Here is an 18,226-nt window from a genome sequence, read left to right as displayed (position 1 = left end):
ATTAGCATTTACAGACCAGTGGGGTGCAGGGGTTGGGTTAACAAAACTAGGAAATGACGCTTAAAACCCTGAAAGCCCTAAAGCATAAAAAACATATACGTCAAGATTCAAATAACTTGCGTATTGAAATACAGACTCAGATTCATCCAGCTCGGCTCACATGGTAATCCGACACACATTCTCTGACGCACATGACGTGTTCATACGAGTCACGATAGAGTTTTGTGTTGCAGATGCTCGACTATCGACGCGATTTGATTTCTAGTTATTCAGCAGGGGGCATTGGAATCTGAGACGACGTTAAACCTGAGCGACCTCACACGATGTCACAGTTCGTCATATTATCATTAGGAGATAACGGCTTATTTTAGACGCCTCATTCGTCTTGCGCTGTCCTCTCTATCTGGCGGTTCTGTGCAGACTCACATATCTCCTCACTACCCAGTGGCACAGATGCAGAGAGATCTGTTTGGCCTTTCTCAGCCGTTATCTGTTATTCCGTCCCTTTCCCTTCCTGCTCGGCTTGTTTTCTTGTTTCTGACTTGTGCTCGTCTGTGCCCTTGCTTTTAGGCCTCAGTCTGTTATACTGTCACCCTTCCTGCTGTATTCTGTGTTATCCATTTAAAACAGGTCATTACACCAACAGTCCTCCTCTCCTCTCCTCTCCTCTCCTCTCCTCTCCTCTCCTCTCCTCTCCTCTCCTCTCCTCTCCTCTCCTCTCCTCTCCTCTCCTCTCCTCTCCTCTCCTCCTCCAGGTCCTACTTTGTTCTAGGAAATGCAGTCAACCTGGCCCATCTGCATGATTATGCACAGCCTCGCTGATTGGTTCCAGAGAAAATCATTCCACTGGAACATGATGTCCTGGATTGAAACAGCCCACGGAGCAACAACATAACTAACAACTTCCTCTCCAATTTCAAAGCCGCAAACTTTATATCCGCTCATTTCGAGTCTGATCATGAAGTCCAGTGAGTCCCAAAGTGATTAGATACATTTGTCCCCATATTGCAGATTACTGTAATTGACAACTCTATCCCTTTGTTTTAAGGCCCGGTGCTTCAGGGATCAAATTCGCCATTAAATCGAAACGAATCTCACATGGTAATTTAATGCATCTGCTGTTAGGAGACAGTTTCATTAACTAGTTTCTTTTTTCCCTGACACCTGGATTATGATAAACCATATTCTGGGACAGAAGCCATTAACACAGTTTCCTCTCTTTATCATATAAAATAGATTGAACCATTACTTTAATCTCTTGTTACTTTTTAATTTTCTCTATCTACTCGTTCATGATATTTTTTTTTCATCTTACGAAAAGGACACAAAAGTATTACTTTAATAGAAACGTCTAAAAGAGGAAAACTTCCCTAAATCGCTCATATCATAATTTGCTTGTAGCTTGTTTGAATGTTAGCTGGGTGAAAATGTTGCAGGTTTGAGAGGGTAAAATTGGAGTTTTTAGAGGAAGGAAGACGTGAGCTCTGCTCAGCTCTGGTTGGAAGCTGCTGCTTGAGGCTAAATTAACATTTACTCGTGAAACCCACTCAACCATTGCAGTATTCTGTTGCAGTATTGACAGCGTACTTAAATATACATACAACTGAATTGCAGCTTCGGGGCAGTTTGCGGATGATAGATAATAATCTTGAACAAGAGATATTAAAATTAGAACGTATAAGAATGCATCTCCACAAACGCCACCGCATGCAAACTCACGGATATGTGGAGAAAGTCTACCGTTGTGGCCCAGGTGAATAATAATCCATTATAACACTCTGAAACTACCCAACCACCCATTATGCATTTCTGCTTAACGTGTACAGGGTCTTGGTGGCTTGGAGACTGTCTCAGAGCCAGCATTGGGAAAGCGGCTAGGTACACTCTGGACTAGTTGCAACTCAGAGACAGGCAACCATGCACACTCTCACACCGCGTACTCGCCTATTAACCTGTCATGCACGACGTCGCTGAAATGCAGCAGGAAAATTGGAGAAATCCCCAGGAGAGGTTGAGAAACTCCAGGCTCCAGCCAGCCGACAAGTTAGAACCCACAACATTCTTGCAGTGATGTGACGGTGGTGCTAACCACTGCACCACCATCCTGGAACGGGTTTGTGGATTCACCCTGTGGAAGATTGAACAATCTTTTTTTTTTTTTTTTTCTTTGCAGAAGCTCACAACAACCGGTTATGCCCGAGGCAAAAACTGAATGTTCATCTTACAGGTCATCTTGCCATGTGTCCATTCACCCTCGGCTGCACATAAAAGGGCAGTGACAGATGAACGCGTGGCTATTTTTTTGCTGCTTATACAAGTCTTACACACACACACACACACATATATGCAGAGACACACAATGAGCACATATTCCCTCATTCCAACTTCCTGTCTGCCAAGTGAGGTAATTGGCCTGACTCAGAGGGATATCTCCTATCTGAGCAGCGGGTCTAGGGTTGCAGATTGCCATGGGTTGCTTTCTCAGAGGACCTGACCCAGCAAGGCTGCAACTTATCTCCTGCTCGATAGAAGGTTCTGCAGCGTACACACGCACGGTTGGGACGGACTTAATGCACACACAGAAGCAGGTGTGAATAAAAAGTCCCGTGCATATTTTAAACTTTGGCACACATTCTAGTTCGAGCTGTGACATACATGCATACATTGCCGGTACACACACGCACAGTCAGAGCTCGCTACTCTGTTCTCTCTCACCCAGTCAGGGGTAGCCTTGGATAGTGCGTTTGATGTCCAACACTCGGCAAGATTAAAAACAATCAGCAACAATAACAGCAGCAGCCAGAACAACAGCGACGGCATATGGCTATTAAATCTAAAAGGCGCCCATGCATCAAAAGGAAAACTAGATTTCTATCATTACGATCAACACTATGTGGCTGCTTCAGGGGCTCATTTCAGAAAATATTATTTCACACAGACAACAGATTGGGCCAAGCAATGGGTTGAGAATGGAATGAACAAATATGCTAATAGGATGACATACTGTAATGCACTGAGGATACATAAAGCTTCATGCGCAGATAAACAAACACTGAAGGAAGGAAATATGTACTACTAATGGTTTTCACCGTTGCAGAACAGGGGAAAGATAAGGTCGAGTTCAAGCCTGAGAAAACTGTGAAGTCGGTGCGCCAACGTGTCAAGTTTGGCAAATAATGTTGGTCAATGTCTGAGATCAAACCTTCTCATTCTGGCTGTGTGTTAAGACAGGATTCCAGTCTGCTGAACAATAAAACCTCTTATAATTTATGAGCCTGGGACCAAACTCTGGCTGCATGACTGGTTTCATATAATATTTAACTTCTTGTGTTACCGGCCTACAGGCCATGCTGAAATCTAACCGAATCCTAAATCTACATGTCAAAATGTTCCGACTACAAAATGATGCTTACTGGATATACTTTCCATTATCTATGTTTAGACCAGAGATTATATTATTGTGGCTGCCACTGGGATAAAAAAAAAAACATTGTGTCTTGCTGGATACACTATCTTACACTGTGCCATTCATTCAGCCTCCCCATCATCCCAGTGTAATAAGCAACGTGTCAGAGGTCAGCCCTTGAGTTATGGTTATTGCGACCACAGGGGAGTGTGGAGTGTTGGATTTAGGGTGCAAGGCATGTCTCATTCACCCTTCAGCTGTCACAAATCTCCTCCAGAGGCCAAGCCTCTGCTGACTGACAGGTGTAAGTAATGACTCTAGTTCAGGGGGTCAGGAGTCAACATAAGCACAGAGGCCAAGCACAGCTGCATGCAACCTTTGATATACATAGACCTCCCTGAGAATTCCATCTCTTAGTCAGTAACCATGCAGGGAAACCGCAGATGTGGTGCCTGCGAACAAAAAATGTAAATTAATTACCTAAAAATATGCTTTTGATACTGTGATTTTCACTTTATTATCTCATTGTTGTCTTTTTAGTTTTCGCCCAGTGCCTCCGCACCAGAAGAGAAGGGCGTAACTTGTGAAAGCGAGACGGAGGATGTACATGGTATATGGAGGAGGGGGCAGAGCTCATTATGGCGCAACGCATTCCAGAAAGTGAGAGATCAGCCTGGAGGCCCTCGGCAGCTGACAGCAGCTGCATTACCCGGCCTTATGAGAACCATGGAGACGGTAAGTGGAGAGGACAGTAGAAAGGAAGGCAGGCTCGGGACTGGGAAGGAGACGTCCGGGGGGACTTCGTTATCATTTGGTATTCCTTTTCTCCTTTCATCACTTCGGATAATGCCTCACATGTGGGTGAAGTGGGAATACCGCGGTATCAAGAGGAAGGGCTGGTTGTTGGAGTACGCAGGGATCTTGTTTTAGGTACGCGTAATTCCGGAGCGTATTGAAGTTGTGAAGGCGCCGCCCCTCGTACCCGCTCACTGATCTCAGTCCTCCGGGCTTTTTTTAAGCTTCTGCAGATTTCTGATTTGGAACAATTGACACGAAGAACCTGTAATAATAAAAGTAATAATAAGTTGATAATTTGAAAAAAATGCACTTTAGCAGCACATTTATCAGAATCTAACGCGAAGAAGGAACAAGTTTTACATGAAAACATCAAAAAATGCGTGAGCACAACCTCAATGGCAGCACATTGTAACTCACAAATTATGAATTCTTGGTCACTTTAATCCTTCCACTGGCATAGACATCGAGGGGAAGGTGAAATGCCTCTCGGAAGGGAGACCAACAGAGAGGGCATTCAGATGGATGCCCGTCTATAGCAATTACGCTAACCAAAACTGTGTGTCTGTTTTGGCTGTTACTGTGAGCCGAGGCTGTTGTGTCCCTCTCCACTGCCTTTAACAACGATCGACTCTCCCCTGAGAGCCACTTAGTCCGTCCTCCATCCAGCCTCTTGAGTTACAGCTCACCCACACACATGCTCCCATCAGAGGAGCTGCCATCTGGGCACACATACATACACACGCGCGCGCACACACACAAACCTGTGAGTGCTAACAAACACACAGGGAAACATCAAAAAATGGACAAGACTGTGCATCTGTAGCACTACACACAGCGCCGACCCCAAGAGGTCAGCAATGGCTCGTGCCGATATTTATCATTTCTCCATGCTAACTCAGCACAGTAATTACAGCAGTTGCCTCCGTCTGGTGGCATTTACTAAGTGGGTGAAATGACTGGGGTGTTTTCAGCATACACCTTAAGTCTCTTTCCTCCCATACCACAATAGCTACTTCTGTAAGAATGATGGCATGTGTAGTTTTTCTTTCCTTGCTATCTGGAAGTGTAATTTCTCTACATGGTGTCAGTGTTGCTAAAACATCATGTTCCATAGTGTTCTTAAATACAGTTCCCATGTGGATGTAGATTGAATTTGAGTTGTGACGTGTGAGCTGATGATTTTTGTTTAAGCACTTACATTTTATCTGATAGTTAGATAGTTGGAAGACGGACTAAATGGGTAGAAATAAAGACATAGAAGAGTTTGCAATAAAATCCGCTAGGTTTCTAGGTAGCAACAATGCCTCAAGTACTGACAGTGTCTGGGAGAAATGGAATAAATGTTACATAAAAAGTTACATATTTAGAATACAAAAACAATGGGTATTTAAAAAGAAGGAATCAGTGTACAGGTATATATATGAAATGATTAAATGTATTATCTATTTATCAATTTAAAAGCCATCTCTCATTTCCTATAAAATCCTGATTTATTTCAGATCTCCTTAATGTATCTGCACCACAGTAGGTGGTGCATATTGTGTAGGTTACTGCCTACGCCTTAGGACACGCAGCCAGGGTGGAAATTTATCTGGGAAAAAAATATTGGGGAAAAAATAATCAATTCATGTCCATAAGAGCAAAATTTACAGAAAAAAAAGAACTAGAAACTAGAAAAAGATAGAAGTTGATCGTTGAGCAAATTTCCGGCTTTAATTTTCTAACCAGCTATTGCTAACAAATGCAGCCCCTAGTGGCAATGACATTATGTGCCACAACATTAAAACCACTGACAGGAGATGTGTAAATAACAGCGACCATCTCATGCCAATGCAATGTTCTGCACAGTAGCACCGAGACCAGACCAGGCAAACCCACCCCAGAGCAATGACACTCCTTGATGGCAGCAGCCTCAGGGGCCTCTCTGACCTACACATTATTAGACAGTCAGAATGTTATGCCTGATCGTTGTTAGCTGTAGTGCGTTGAGCTCTCTCAGCCACCGTACTAGCAACAGCCAGTTAACAGTGTCACATAAAGTACGACTGTGTGGCGTATCCCTCTTCACTGAGCGTGAATAGCATTATACCGGCTGAAGTGGATCTATGGAACGTGGCTCTCAGTGCTGTGAGCATCTGTTAAGATGCCAGGTGCTGGTTAAGAGCAGTAATGACTGCCATTATCCAATGTTTCACTGCTTCACTACATAATTCTGCTTCCCATGCATCACTACTGTCTAGGGCTTGGCCACAGAAATGCACTTCATTTTGTGACAGCTGAAATCCTGTATTTTTAAGATGAACTCATTCATCATGCTGCCAAGGAATGCGTAGTCTTGGTAATACCGCTGCATCTGACATAAGAGTAGAGGAGAAAGAGCTAAAGCTTTGCTCGCATTTAAATGAAGTCAACACTGTCACTGTTTGCTCCCCTGCATTTGTCTGCAGGTCCATTAAAGGTAAGGGCGTTGTAGAATTTCTACACGAGAGCAACACAGTTTCTGCACTCACCCAGAGTGACGACACCAGGAGGGCTTTCAATAATGCAGCAACAAGGCAGGGCCAAGGGTTCCCTCTTCCATTTCGAGGGTTAGATGTGATAAAACACAGTCGTGCGTCCCTTTACGCGAAGGCAGACAAAGAGAGGAAAAGCTTGTAGCTTCTGGCGCGGCGCGCTGAGTGCACAGCTACGGCACGGAACATGGAGGGATGTGGGAAGATCGGATGCGCTTTTGGCAGCCAAGGTCACGAGTTATGAAGCTGATATTACAGAGATGGGGGGCAACGAGTGGGAAGTGTGTGACCTTCATCACTCACTCTCCGTTCACTCTCGTCTCCCAACCTCTCTCCCTCTGTTCTGCAAGCCTCAAAGCAAAGGAGCCCTTTTGTGTGAACCCTCTAATTAGGAAGACCTTGGCATGCGGATCTCATCCATTGTTCCTCCTCATTTTGGTGGGAAAATATTTCATTGATTTTTGCAGCAATCGAAGCCGGGCGAAGCTGCGCGGGGCTCTGTGTGGGATTACGCTCTGCGGGGGGTTTCTGTGATGGTCGGGGAGGTGGTGAGGCCGTGCTTATGGGTGTGTTTGTGTGCAGAAGGGGTATAATGTCCCTGCTGCTCGTAACCCCTGCTCCTTCTCACCCTTCAGAAAGAAGCAGTTACACCTTTTCCCCCCATCCTCTCCTTTTTTCTGCCTGTACCTGCTGCCCAACTTCTGATTATCTCCCTTCGCACATTGTGATGATGAATCCAGCTCATTTTGAAACATCTGGATCCAGCAAGGCTTTTTGTTTATGTTGCCGCGAGCTCCAAGTATGATGAAAGATGACCACGTTTTCTTCATCAAACAAAATCAAGTGCCTGTCAGATGTTCTCCTCGTAATCCTAAATGGTAAAGTGACACTAACGTCGGTTAATTGGAGTTTACATTTTCCGCCGTTCACGAAGCTCTTACAGTAAGAAAGATTGGGCCACTGCGAGCCTGCCGCTGTGGTTTCCTCAGTGGAATACACACCAATCACCTGTTTCTGTCGTTTTCTTCCCCGCTCTCTTCCTCCTGTCACTCCAGTCTGTCTCTAAATTACGCCTTACCCCTGCAGGTGCCGGCGTCTCTCTGAAATGATTATTCCAACCACACAAGAAGATTGCTTTTGGTAATTATATGTATCATAATTAAATTTGATGAACTCCTCCGAGACATAAAATCTCATTTGACCCAGGTGCTGGATTTCTCTTCTTATACACAAAAGGAGAGATGTCTTCTACCATTAAGAGAGATATACTTTGGATCTTGCGGCTGACATCTTGATTAAGCAAAGCGGTATTTCCACCGAATTCACTCGGTTCTGTCAATAACTTAATTACCGCACAAGTGAAATGCAAATTACTCCTTTGTTAGGATGGAATGATTTAAGCAGAAACCTGCCACGTTGTTCTGCAATGACCAGACGCCTTTAAAACATTTTTTGAAGTAAGAAAAGGGAGGGCTGAAAGTCAATACCTACTCAGCTACACCACACACGGCTGCGTGAATCAAAGGAGCTGTGCACCGAAGAAGACAGAGCGCAGACTTCTACGCATTTAGAGATTTTGTGGATTCCTGTGAGCCGATAGACACACATCAAATATGAAATTAACATGAACGTGCAGAGTCATAAGCGCTTCCAGAGCTCCGTATTCTACTCTTCATCCCCTCAGGTGACAGCTCCCTTTATATAAATAGCATCCTCTCAGGAATAGGGGTTTGTGGTAGAGGGAGCATTATGTGGCTCACATCCTCGTGAATGGTTCTCTAGATCTGCCAGGATTTATATTTTTCACGCATGTTTGCAGTCTATTTACCTAATTACGTTCTGGTTCTCCTCACATGATTTCACTGTTACCAGTTCTCTTCGGCTGGTGGCAGAGCTGCAGACTCCAGCATCTTTTGCTCGGAGTGTCCAGGTGCTGATGATTGCACTGCAAAGGACTGGAGAGCCTGCCAACTTCAGCATGCCGGAGCAACTTGCCAATGCTGAGTCACCAGTCAACTTTAGAAACGTTATTTATTTTTTGTATTGACGTAAGTAGCAGTTGTATGCCATGCTAGACAAGGAAATCCAAGGTTATGACCTTTGAATTTTCTCAACCCTTTCTGTCTCATCTTGTGGGGGTGCTCGGACATGTCAGGATGAGATATCCCATTTGCACTGACCCTCATTCATCAGATCTATTTGGAAGACACACCAAATAGCTTTGGGTACTTGTGTTGTTGGCCTGTGTCTGTATGCTTTCTTAATTCAGATGTACGCTTGTGGCTCATGTACTTTCTGGTGTTTGATCACCATCAACTGTATTTAAATACCCATTAGCTTTAAACCCCCATGATACCTACACTACATCATCACAACAACATTCTACACCCTCAGAAGGCTCATGTCCATTCTCTGATGAGTCACAACTGAGGTTTTGGAATCACGAGGGACCTACACACTATTAGGCAGGTGGTTGTGATGTGTGTTTGGTGTAGATCTTCAAACGCGTATCAAAATCACCAGATCGTAACTCGACTGAAGAACCTATGAAAGCTTTTGAACCAATGTGTAAGACATCAATGGCAGTCCTCAGTTTTTGTCCAAACAAGCAATCATTTTTTTAGAGAGGGACTCTAGGGGGTGTTGTTGAATATTGTTGATGACGGTTTTCTCCTTCTTTTGATTGCAGGAACAAAAATAAAAAAAAAGACACAAAAAGAGGGAGAAAATGACTAGTGGAGAAGCACTGAACTTGGTGTGGTGGTTCAGGTTGTTCCTCTCTAATTTCTCACCCATCTTTGAGCTATGTTCTATTATTTCTACAGTAATCCGCATCAGAAAAACAACACAAGGCTCCACAAAGTAGTTTGTGCTCTGGACATTTTCTAGGCTCCCAGGATCACTGTAAATATGCAGACAGCTTACTGGGGCCTTGCAGCCAGCGAGCGCTGAGATTAGATTTAGGCCTTGGACAGTCTCACAAGGCGAAGAACCAGCCTCCGCGGACCGACATAGCTCAAGTCGTGTTTTGCTAAATAAAAATTATTATTTTCGAATGCACAGGCACGCGCACAGGTAAGCACACAAACTTAGAAATAGAAAAGGATTTAAAAAATGCTTACTTTCAGTCCTGCTGTTCCTGTCTCCCCCTACAAGTGCTCTGTCTATCTCTGTGCCATCGTCTTTGTCCCACGGTTCACCACGTTCCTCCACTGTCCTTCACTCAGTATTCACACCAAGTTTTCTACTCTCACTCTCACAGATCTGCGCCACTGGATGGATTGCCTTTTCTCCGACTCTCTCCGGTTCTCTCTGCAGGAGTTCCCCGCTGCGCGCCAATCCCTTTCTCGCAGGTGATTGCTCAGAGAATATTGATTAAGGCAAAGATTTGCTGCTGAGAAGTCACTTTTAAAACTTCCTGTGACTTTAATGTGAAATACAGTGTCGGGACTCTCTTTTCAGCGATAAACACCCTGTTATGGAAGATATACTCTAAAGACAACACTCTCTATATTCAGCTGGGTCTTCATCTCTGGCTTTTTGTGACTCTCAGTCTGTCTATCTCATCTCATTTCTCTTACACCCACAAGGAAGCTTTCACATCTAATGTAATGTGGCGCTCCTTGTCGGCCTTGACGGCAATATCTTCGTCTGGTTCTCTTAATTGCTCTGATTAAAGTGACAAACAGGCTCAATTAAGCTAAAGGCGTAGGGTAAGGATACCATAAAGGATCCCACCATATCAATGGTCATTACATCTGCTTAAGCATTAGTGGAGCACTACAAGCGCAATTAAGCCGTCCACATGACCTTGAACTGTCTCCCCAGCAATTAGATATCTCCCATGGAACGTGTGGTTGGAGAAGAGAGGACTGGAGTTATGAATTTCCTTTCATAGACGGCCCCTATTAAAGGAAAATCTCATTCCAACAAATCTTGGGTCGTCACAAGCATTAATTCTAAAGGTTACGATAACACAGTACTCAGCAGAATAATTACTAAGAGCAACATGGGAACATGGGAAAACCGCTGCTACATGGTCTATTAGGGTGATAAATGAGCATTCAGACAGTTGGGTCGTAAACATGTCCGTACAGATTATGGAAAGCAGTCTATTTTTAAGGTTACATCTAAATTGAATGCACATGTAATTTTGACAATCATCCACCATTGCACATAAAAGCTTTGTGGAAGCATAGAGAGCCACAGTTGACGCCAAGAGGTACAATGATTGCCCAAACTTTGTAGGAAAGCTACCTGGGTACCTGTGTAATCATGTTTCTAACTCTGACTTATAGACTCAAAAGTAATTTTCTTTTCTGAGCTCACGCTGGGTAAATCCACACTGTGATGCTTGGTGTGATCAGAGTTAAAAAAAAAAAAACTAAACAAAACACTGTGATACTGTTATATGGAATTAAGACAATACTTATTAGAATGCGAGTCTGGTAACATGCCATAGAGTTTTTATTATTATTATTATTATTATTATTATTATTATTATTATTATTATTATCATTATCATTATCATTATGGGGCATGGTTCAACCATGGAGTTGGATAGTCCTACCACCAACCGCAGCCGTGTTATTGTAAAAACATTCAAGTCTGCAGTGTAGATGAAGTTTATGACCAGGTTGCTGTTGCTTGTTACTTGTCCATCACCACATAAAACCCACCCTAATGATTAGATTGGCCCGGCAGAGCATAATCAGTTCCTGGCAAAGACCAATTTTCTACACAGAAAACGCATGTAGGCCGAGCCACCAGGTTCATCCGACTTACAAACTGAGTAAAATAGTCTTTTGGACAAGGAGCACTTTTGTCTGTATTTAGAAAATGGAAGATCAGTCATGTTGGTCTTTCATCTTATTACAGAACTATGTGGAAGTAAGAAACATAAGCTGAAGGTCAGCACCAATAGAGCCATACCACACACGGTTAAGTAAATCAGAGATGTTAAGTGTTGCAGACATAGAGAGTGCTTTTCTTTTTCTCATTTCTGTGAATCTTTCCCCCCGAAAAACTGGCAAGCGTTTATCACACATGTAGTTTCTAGGTGTTTGGGGTTGAGAGACCTGTACGTGCCCAGCTTTATAGCTGCTTTCAGCGACTGTTCGGTAACATCACTGCACGAAGCCCAGTGAAAAGGACAAAGTGACGACTGACACGTCTAAAATCACAAACTTGAGGAGACAGAAAATTTGAGTGTTTATTGAATCCCGTTGGCTCCTCTCTCCGTTTGGCACAGCCTCTGCACAGCAGTCTTTCGGCTAATATGAGGCTGGATATTATCAATCAATTAGAGTCAATAAACTGTTATGGAGGAAAGCTGAGAGTTGGATACGTCCCCATATCTTTTGACTCACCTCATTAACCATATCATTACTGTGCAACATGCTTTGCAGTGTGTGAAGCGCCCTAAAAGCTTCTCTGGCAACTGGGATTTATGAGACTACTCTAACTGCTGGTATATTTGAATGTGCGTGTTAGAGACTTTAGACGGCACGATAATTTCCACTAGTTTGTCAAAATATTGTCATTTTTCTTGGAGAGGCTTTTTTTTTTGGAGTTTGCCCGAAATCTCAGTGACGGCTCGTTTATTAGCGGCTGATGGCTTTTAACATGGGTGCCAGCCAGACCGACGGTGACAAAAAGCTGTTTACTTCCTTAGCCATTATGAAACCAAGCATTAGACGTCACACGAAAGCACCAGGCTGACAGTAGTGTTACTCGATAATAACCCTTCCTCTCCTCTCACTATTAATGAAAACAGAATTATCGTCCAGTCAGTGAGTCACACACTGATTGACTTGTTTTCCCAAGGCGTTTATTGAGTGCATTTTAGTACAATAGTTCTCAGAAAGTTACAGCTTACAAACTCTTGACACATACTTGTCACAATTTACAAGTGGCAGCTATACAGAAACTACATGAACAAAAAAAAAACAACAAAAAAAACAAAAAACAAAACATAAGAAGAAATCATTCAGGCTCTTAAATGATGTACCTGTGCACACGCTAATGTCTGTACACACAAATGTGCCGGATATGCACGCAACACGCATCCATTCTCTCAGACCCACAAATAAAACAAAAACGGACACGTGTGCATTCACAATCAGCGCCCCCATCCATTATGTACCACAGAGAGTGGTGGCGACTGCTATACTGGAAAAGTCCCATTTCGCCCGGTCGTCTTCCTCCACATGGGCTGTCCACATCAATTCATCTTAATGTTCACTGTGTGTGTGTGTGTGTGTGTGTGAATGTGAAGGGTGTATGGAGTTTTATATGTGCGTAAATCTTTTGAGTTCCGAGTCTGAAACAGAAGAAAAGAAAAAAAAAACCTTAGTGAGTTAAGTTTTGCAGGGAGTCACCTTAAGGTGAGCGCATCCTCCGCGGTTCTGATCCATAAATGACAGGCATGATTTCAGCTACTAAAAGGATCGTCGGTCACTCCTCAGACAGTTACGGCGCCGTGAAACATTTAACAAGCTCTGTTCTTGTGTTTTGTATCCGAGTGCGATGAGCGGCCTCCATATGAAGCGGCTTTCAGAGAGGGATGTGCGAACCGCCTCTCCATTCATCACACTGGAGTGTCATTACAGTCAGATATTTAGAAAGACAAACAGAGCAAATGGGGAAAAAGAATTACACTGTCGCATAATGAATACATTCTATCATCTCATTCACAGGCTCTTGGGTTGAAAAGCAAATACACGAGACTGAGCTGAATAGAGGACTAATGCATTCAAATTGATTCACTGGCTTCGGTGAAAGGGATTTATGCCAATCTTGAGGAGCATGTGATTATATTTAGGAATACTTGGCAAATCAATGACTCGGAGAATTGAATAGAAAAAGCAATTGATTTTGCCCATAAGGCAACCAAGATGCTTGATTACAGTCTTTTCCATTACCAAACTAAACCAAAGAAATCAGCATTGATATAATGAAAGGGATGTTGCCCCATAAACCACGCAGCAAAATAAAACCAACCGATTCGCCTCGGTGAAATAACTTGCATCTTGCCATGCCTTCTTCATGCTACGTCTGCCCTGCAGCCCCACCCTTCTGTAAAAACTGACTCATCCTCTTTCTATCACATATGCACACACTCCATCGGGTCTCAGCCCACTTTCTCTTCATTAAGCATCAGGCTGGAAACCAGACGTGAGAATAACATAGCAGGTTCTCTGTGTGTGTGTGTGAGTGTGCGTGTGTGTGTGTGTATTTGTTTTCTGATAGTCCTATCCATCTCCCTCCCCGTGGCTGATCAGATGCCTGTCAGATGGGGGTCTTAGCAGGTGTTTGCACCCCTGCCTAGACCCACTGACGCATGGAGCCAACCATTTCTCAAGCTAAGCCCTGACCCAGTCCAGCCCCAGCCCCGGCCCCAGCCCAGGACAGCTTGGTTACACCCAGGATAAACGAGCTGGAGGTCTGCCAACCAGCAGGAGTAGCTGGGGGGAGAGGGCAGGACAGACAGAGGAGGAGGAGGAGGAGGAGGAGGAGGAGGATGACTCGAGAGAGGTGAGTATACTTAATAATCTGCTAATGGGCCTGCCATCAATTTCTAATTTTGGATGCAAGGTGGTTAGAACCGTCGTCACTCATGTCTCTTCAAATAGAGCCAAAAGGGATTTCAGCAGGGTCACAGCTACTGGAAGGAATTGATACAATAGCTCATGATAATTGTGAGCTGGGAGACTATGCTGCCATGGTTTTGTGTCAAAGGGATATTGCCAAAGGATCACTCAGGTTATTTATCTGTTTTGAAGTCCAGTCTTGTTAACCCTCCTTTGACACATCCTGATTTGCAAAACACAACAGCATCTCTCTTGCCTTCCCAAATCAAGTGACCAGCAGACGAAAAACTAACAGCAAAAACTCCATTGCTTCTTGAGCACCATCAGCTTCCACGGTCCAATCAAACTGCAATCAAAAAGCGCCATTCCCCCCACTCAGAGAAATCATCCTTGCGCACCAACCAGAACTATCCTCCAAATATATTCCTGAATACTGAAGTGTCATTTTATAGCCTTTCATCCATGGCATCCTTTGGGAATAATGTGGCCATCTCCCAATCAAATACTACTAAAAAGTACATTACAAATATAAATTCCTGCAGCCTTGGGATATAGAGAAATTTGTTTATGCGTGAAACTGCCTGTAGCACCACAGCATTTCCCTTCAACTTCCCGACACATATGTCTTGCTGAGAGTGCAGAGATAAAGTCCACAGCTTAGCTTCGGCAGTCTATGGGAGGCTGTACTGCACCGTTAGCAGTGTGCCCATGTGGGCTGTTTGAGTCTGTGTGTTCATCGAAATGGCATTGGGCGTCTGTTAGCACACCTCAGCCCAGATGTTCATTTCCACTGCGTAGAGAAGAGACGCTGATTCACTCTGATTTCCATTGCCTTGATTAGCCACTCTCTCATCCGTTTCGAACTCATAGAAATCTAGGCAATGCCAAGATATTTGCAGCAACCAGGAGAAACACATACCGGATTTGCCAGGAGCAATCGCCTACCAGATATATAGCAATTCGACGTTAAGTAGTGTTCCTCGTGTGGCGCTTACCGTGGATCTGGGCCGGCCGGGGCATGGAGCTGCATTCCCGTCTGGGTGGTGCTGAGCGCTCCCAACACAAACGACAGGTCAAAAAAAGGAAATGAAAACATAAAACATATCTGTACAAGTAAGTGCTCACCAGCAAGAGACAGCATGTGTACACCCACATTTAACATGATCTCCAATAAATGGATATTTTGTCAATTATTTAAACTCCTACAGCAATTTTCATACACATCTACAATATTGATTCTTCTCCCACGATTCCTCGTACATTTCCTCTTAAGATTCAGTTAAAAGTGTAACTTTCGCACCTGGAGCATGGAGAACTAAGTGTCCATTGTTCAGTTGTCCAAAGGAAACCAGGGCACCGTAGGAATCTACACATTGCATGTGTCTATCACAATCTAATCAATGTGTCTTTGCCAAAAATGCAAGCAGAGAGTTCTGTACATACATATTCATATATATCACCTTCAATATGAAGGTTTATTATGAAAGATATAATCATATTTAACAAGAGATAGACAGATTTATATTCTCTGAATCTGGGTGGGGCTGGTTAAGAAGTCCTTTGGCAAGGCCTTCCACCCAGGGCTCCACAGGTAGTGTTCAAGTTAAAATACACATGGACGGCATCTTGCTATAGTGATAAAACAGAGAAACGAACAAACGGATGGTAAAAGACAAAAATAGAACTAAGCTCTGCAGTTTCACCAGTTCATATACAATACACTTTTCAAATTCTCCAAACAAGTAAAAGATGACGTGAAAGTTGCAAATGGTGCTCCGCTGTACATCCCTGTATACTGCTCCCTCTAATTATTTCTACTGGTAGTCGCTTCCGCTTCTTCTTCTTCTTCTTCTGGGATTTATTTTTCGCCAGGTCAAGGCATCTTCATTGCGCACACTGACGACGGTATGGGTAAAATCACAGGTCACACGTTTCTAAATGTCTCACACTTCTTGTTCACAATTTTAACATCTTCTAGTCCGGATAATATAGAAGTACAATATCACTCACTTTATCACAGTCTGAAATAGTGAGATGTTCCCTGTGTCGATGTCTGATTGTTGGAGTTAATTTGGTTTACAGTGACATGGATGATAGTTCATACCCACGAGGACTAATGTCTGCGTTTCCTTTTCTTTGATGGATAGAGAAACAGTTTGGAGTCTGGACCCTGAACGCCTTGTTTGGACTGCATGACGTGTGAACGTTGTGGTGGTGTAGACCCTGGTCTCCTGGTGTTAATGGTGGTGGATTAGATTAAGACAATAGTCTCGACTCTGGCGCGTTCCGATGGATCGGGGGTCATTCGAGGGCTGATATTGTTGTTGGTCCTGCGAATGCTGCCCGTTCCGTGGCACAGCGCCTCCTGCAGTCATGCCATAGTTGTCGGCGACTGGCTCATCTGCACCCTCATGGACTGGACGTTACTGAGGATCTTCTTCTGGTGGCCAGCCAGGGTCACTCCTATTCTCAGCAAGTCCCTAGAAATAAAAGAGGCGGAGAGAAATAAATTGAAAAGCAAGCACGTATTCTGAAGAAACAGATGAAAGGATTTCCATCATGCTGAAGATGAAATGGATCTTTTGGATACGGAGCAATTATCACCGGCACAAAAAAATTCCCTGGGTCATTTGCGGTCCTGAAATCACTGATGTATATAAAAAAAAACACAATTTCAGGATGGAAAGCTTGTGGCAATAAACAGAAAACAGAAATTTACAATATTAATTCTATCACTTGAGAGAAGACTCAGTAATGCATGTTACTTTGAATTGCAAAGAGTCTGCATAAATGCTCCCAAGCCCCGAGCATCCATTTTTTAATGAAAAATGTGATTTTACATTTTCACATAAATTTGTAGGCCAAGGGATTAAAATACAGGAAATGCAATATTTGTCTCTACTGGTACTGCAAGTGATGTGAGAATTGCTCCCATGACCCACGCTTTAGATCTCTCCACATAAACAGCAGCGGGACTGAATAAATATATCTCGTAAAATGGGTATTGAAAGGATTGACTGTCATATTTATCTAGGTGTTAACACTAAATTAGAACTAGCACAGAAGCGTCCATACCAAGCGTGCTAGTTTCTGTTCTAATGAGCCCTCCTTTGTAACCCACACATTCTTTATTTGACGCAATCAAATCGACTTGAGTCGCTGGGTGCGTTCATGCTAAAAATATACGCACTTGACATTGAGTCATTTTATACAAGTGTGCCCATCAAGTGCCATATGGGTTTGGAACTCTTCATTTGCACACAAGCAGGTGAACTCACTCTGAGGTCATCTGAGCCACCAGCTGCAGGGACGTGAACCCTGAGTTGAGGAAGTTGTCTCTGTACTGGCTCATCTTGATGGCAGCGAGCCAGTCCTCTACTGAACTGAACGTGTTGAAGTCAGGTATGGATCTGTCCAACAGTGGCTGAGAAGGCCTGGAGGAAGGGGCAAGAGGGAGGAGATACAGTGAGATATAGAGCAGGTCTTTGATGCAATATTAAACAAGGTGTTAAAAGAGGTGTGTATGTCTATGTGAATAGAGAAGAGATCTATCTATCTATCTATCTATCTATCTATCTATCTATCTATCTATCTATCTATCTATCTATCTATCTATCTATCCATCTATCTATCTATCCATCTATCCATCTATCTATCTATCTATCTATCTATCTATCTATCTATCTATCTATCTATCTATCTATCTATCCATCTATCCATCTATCTATCTATCTATCTATCTATATGAAGCATGCAAAGGAGTGAACAGTCTCTTAATTAAGACAATAAACTCAGCTAAACACAGAGGAGACCTTGAAGACAACTCAAATTCCACAAACTCTGGCAACAAGACACAAACTTTGGCTGCAGGGCAACAACCCAAAGCACATATCCAAAACAAACAGCTTTAGAACAAG

At 43.4% G+C, this 18,226-nt stretch overlaps 1 protein-coding gene across 3 annotated transcripts in view; it reads right to left on the bottom strand.

The window, feature by feature from the left end:
• Positions 1-12,525: 12,525 nt before the first annotated feature.
• The window catches only part of LOC125010253 (ephrin type-B receptor 1-B), a 148,135-nt gene continuing 142,434 nt past the window's right edge, over positions 12,526-18,226 (bottom strand). For all 3 annotated transcript variants that reach the window (XM_047588715.1, XM_047588717.1, XM_047588716.1), the window contains exons 15-17: positions 17,588-17,743; positions 15,305-16,789; positions 12,526-13,039 (exon numbers count right to left, since the gene is read on the bottom strand). In XM_047588715.1, the coding sequence (XP_047444671.1) occupies positions 16,681-16,789; positions 17,588-17,743 (265 nt within the window). In that variant the 3' untranslated portion in view covers positions 12,526-13,039; positions 15,305-16,680. The remainder of the gene's footprint in view (positions 13,040-15,304; positions 16,790-17,587; positions 17,744-18,226) is intronic.

This window comes from Mugil cephalus, chromosome 7 (assembly GCF_022458985.1).
Source record: "Mugil cephalus isolate CIBA_MC_2020 chromosome 7, CIBA_Mcephalus_1.1, whole genome shotgun sequence".
NCBI classification, from domain to species: domain Eukaryota; kingdom Metazoa; phylum Chordata; class Actinopteri; order Mugiliformes; family Mugilidae; genus Mugil; species Mugil cephalus.
The sequence above is the reverse complement of the archived record's forward strand: the minus strand, read 5'-3'. Positions and strand labels throughout refer to the sequence as shown.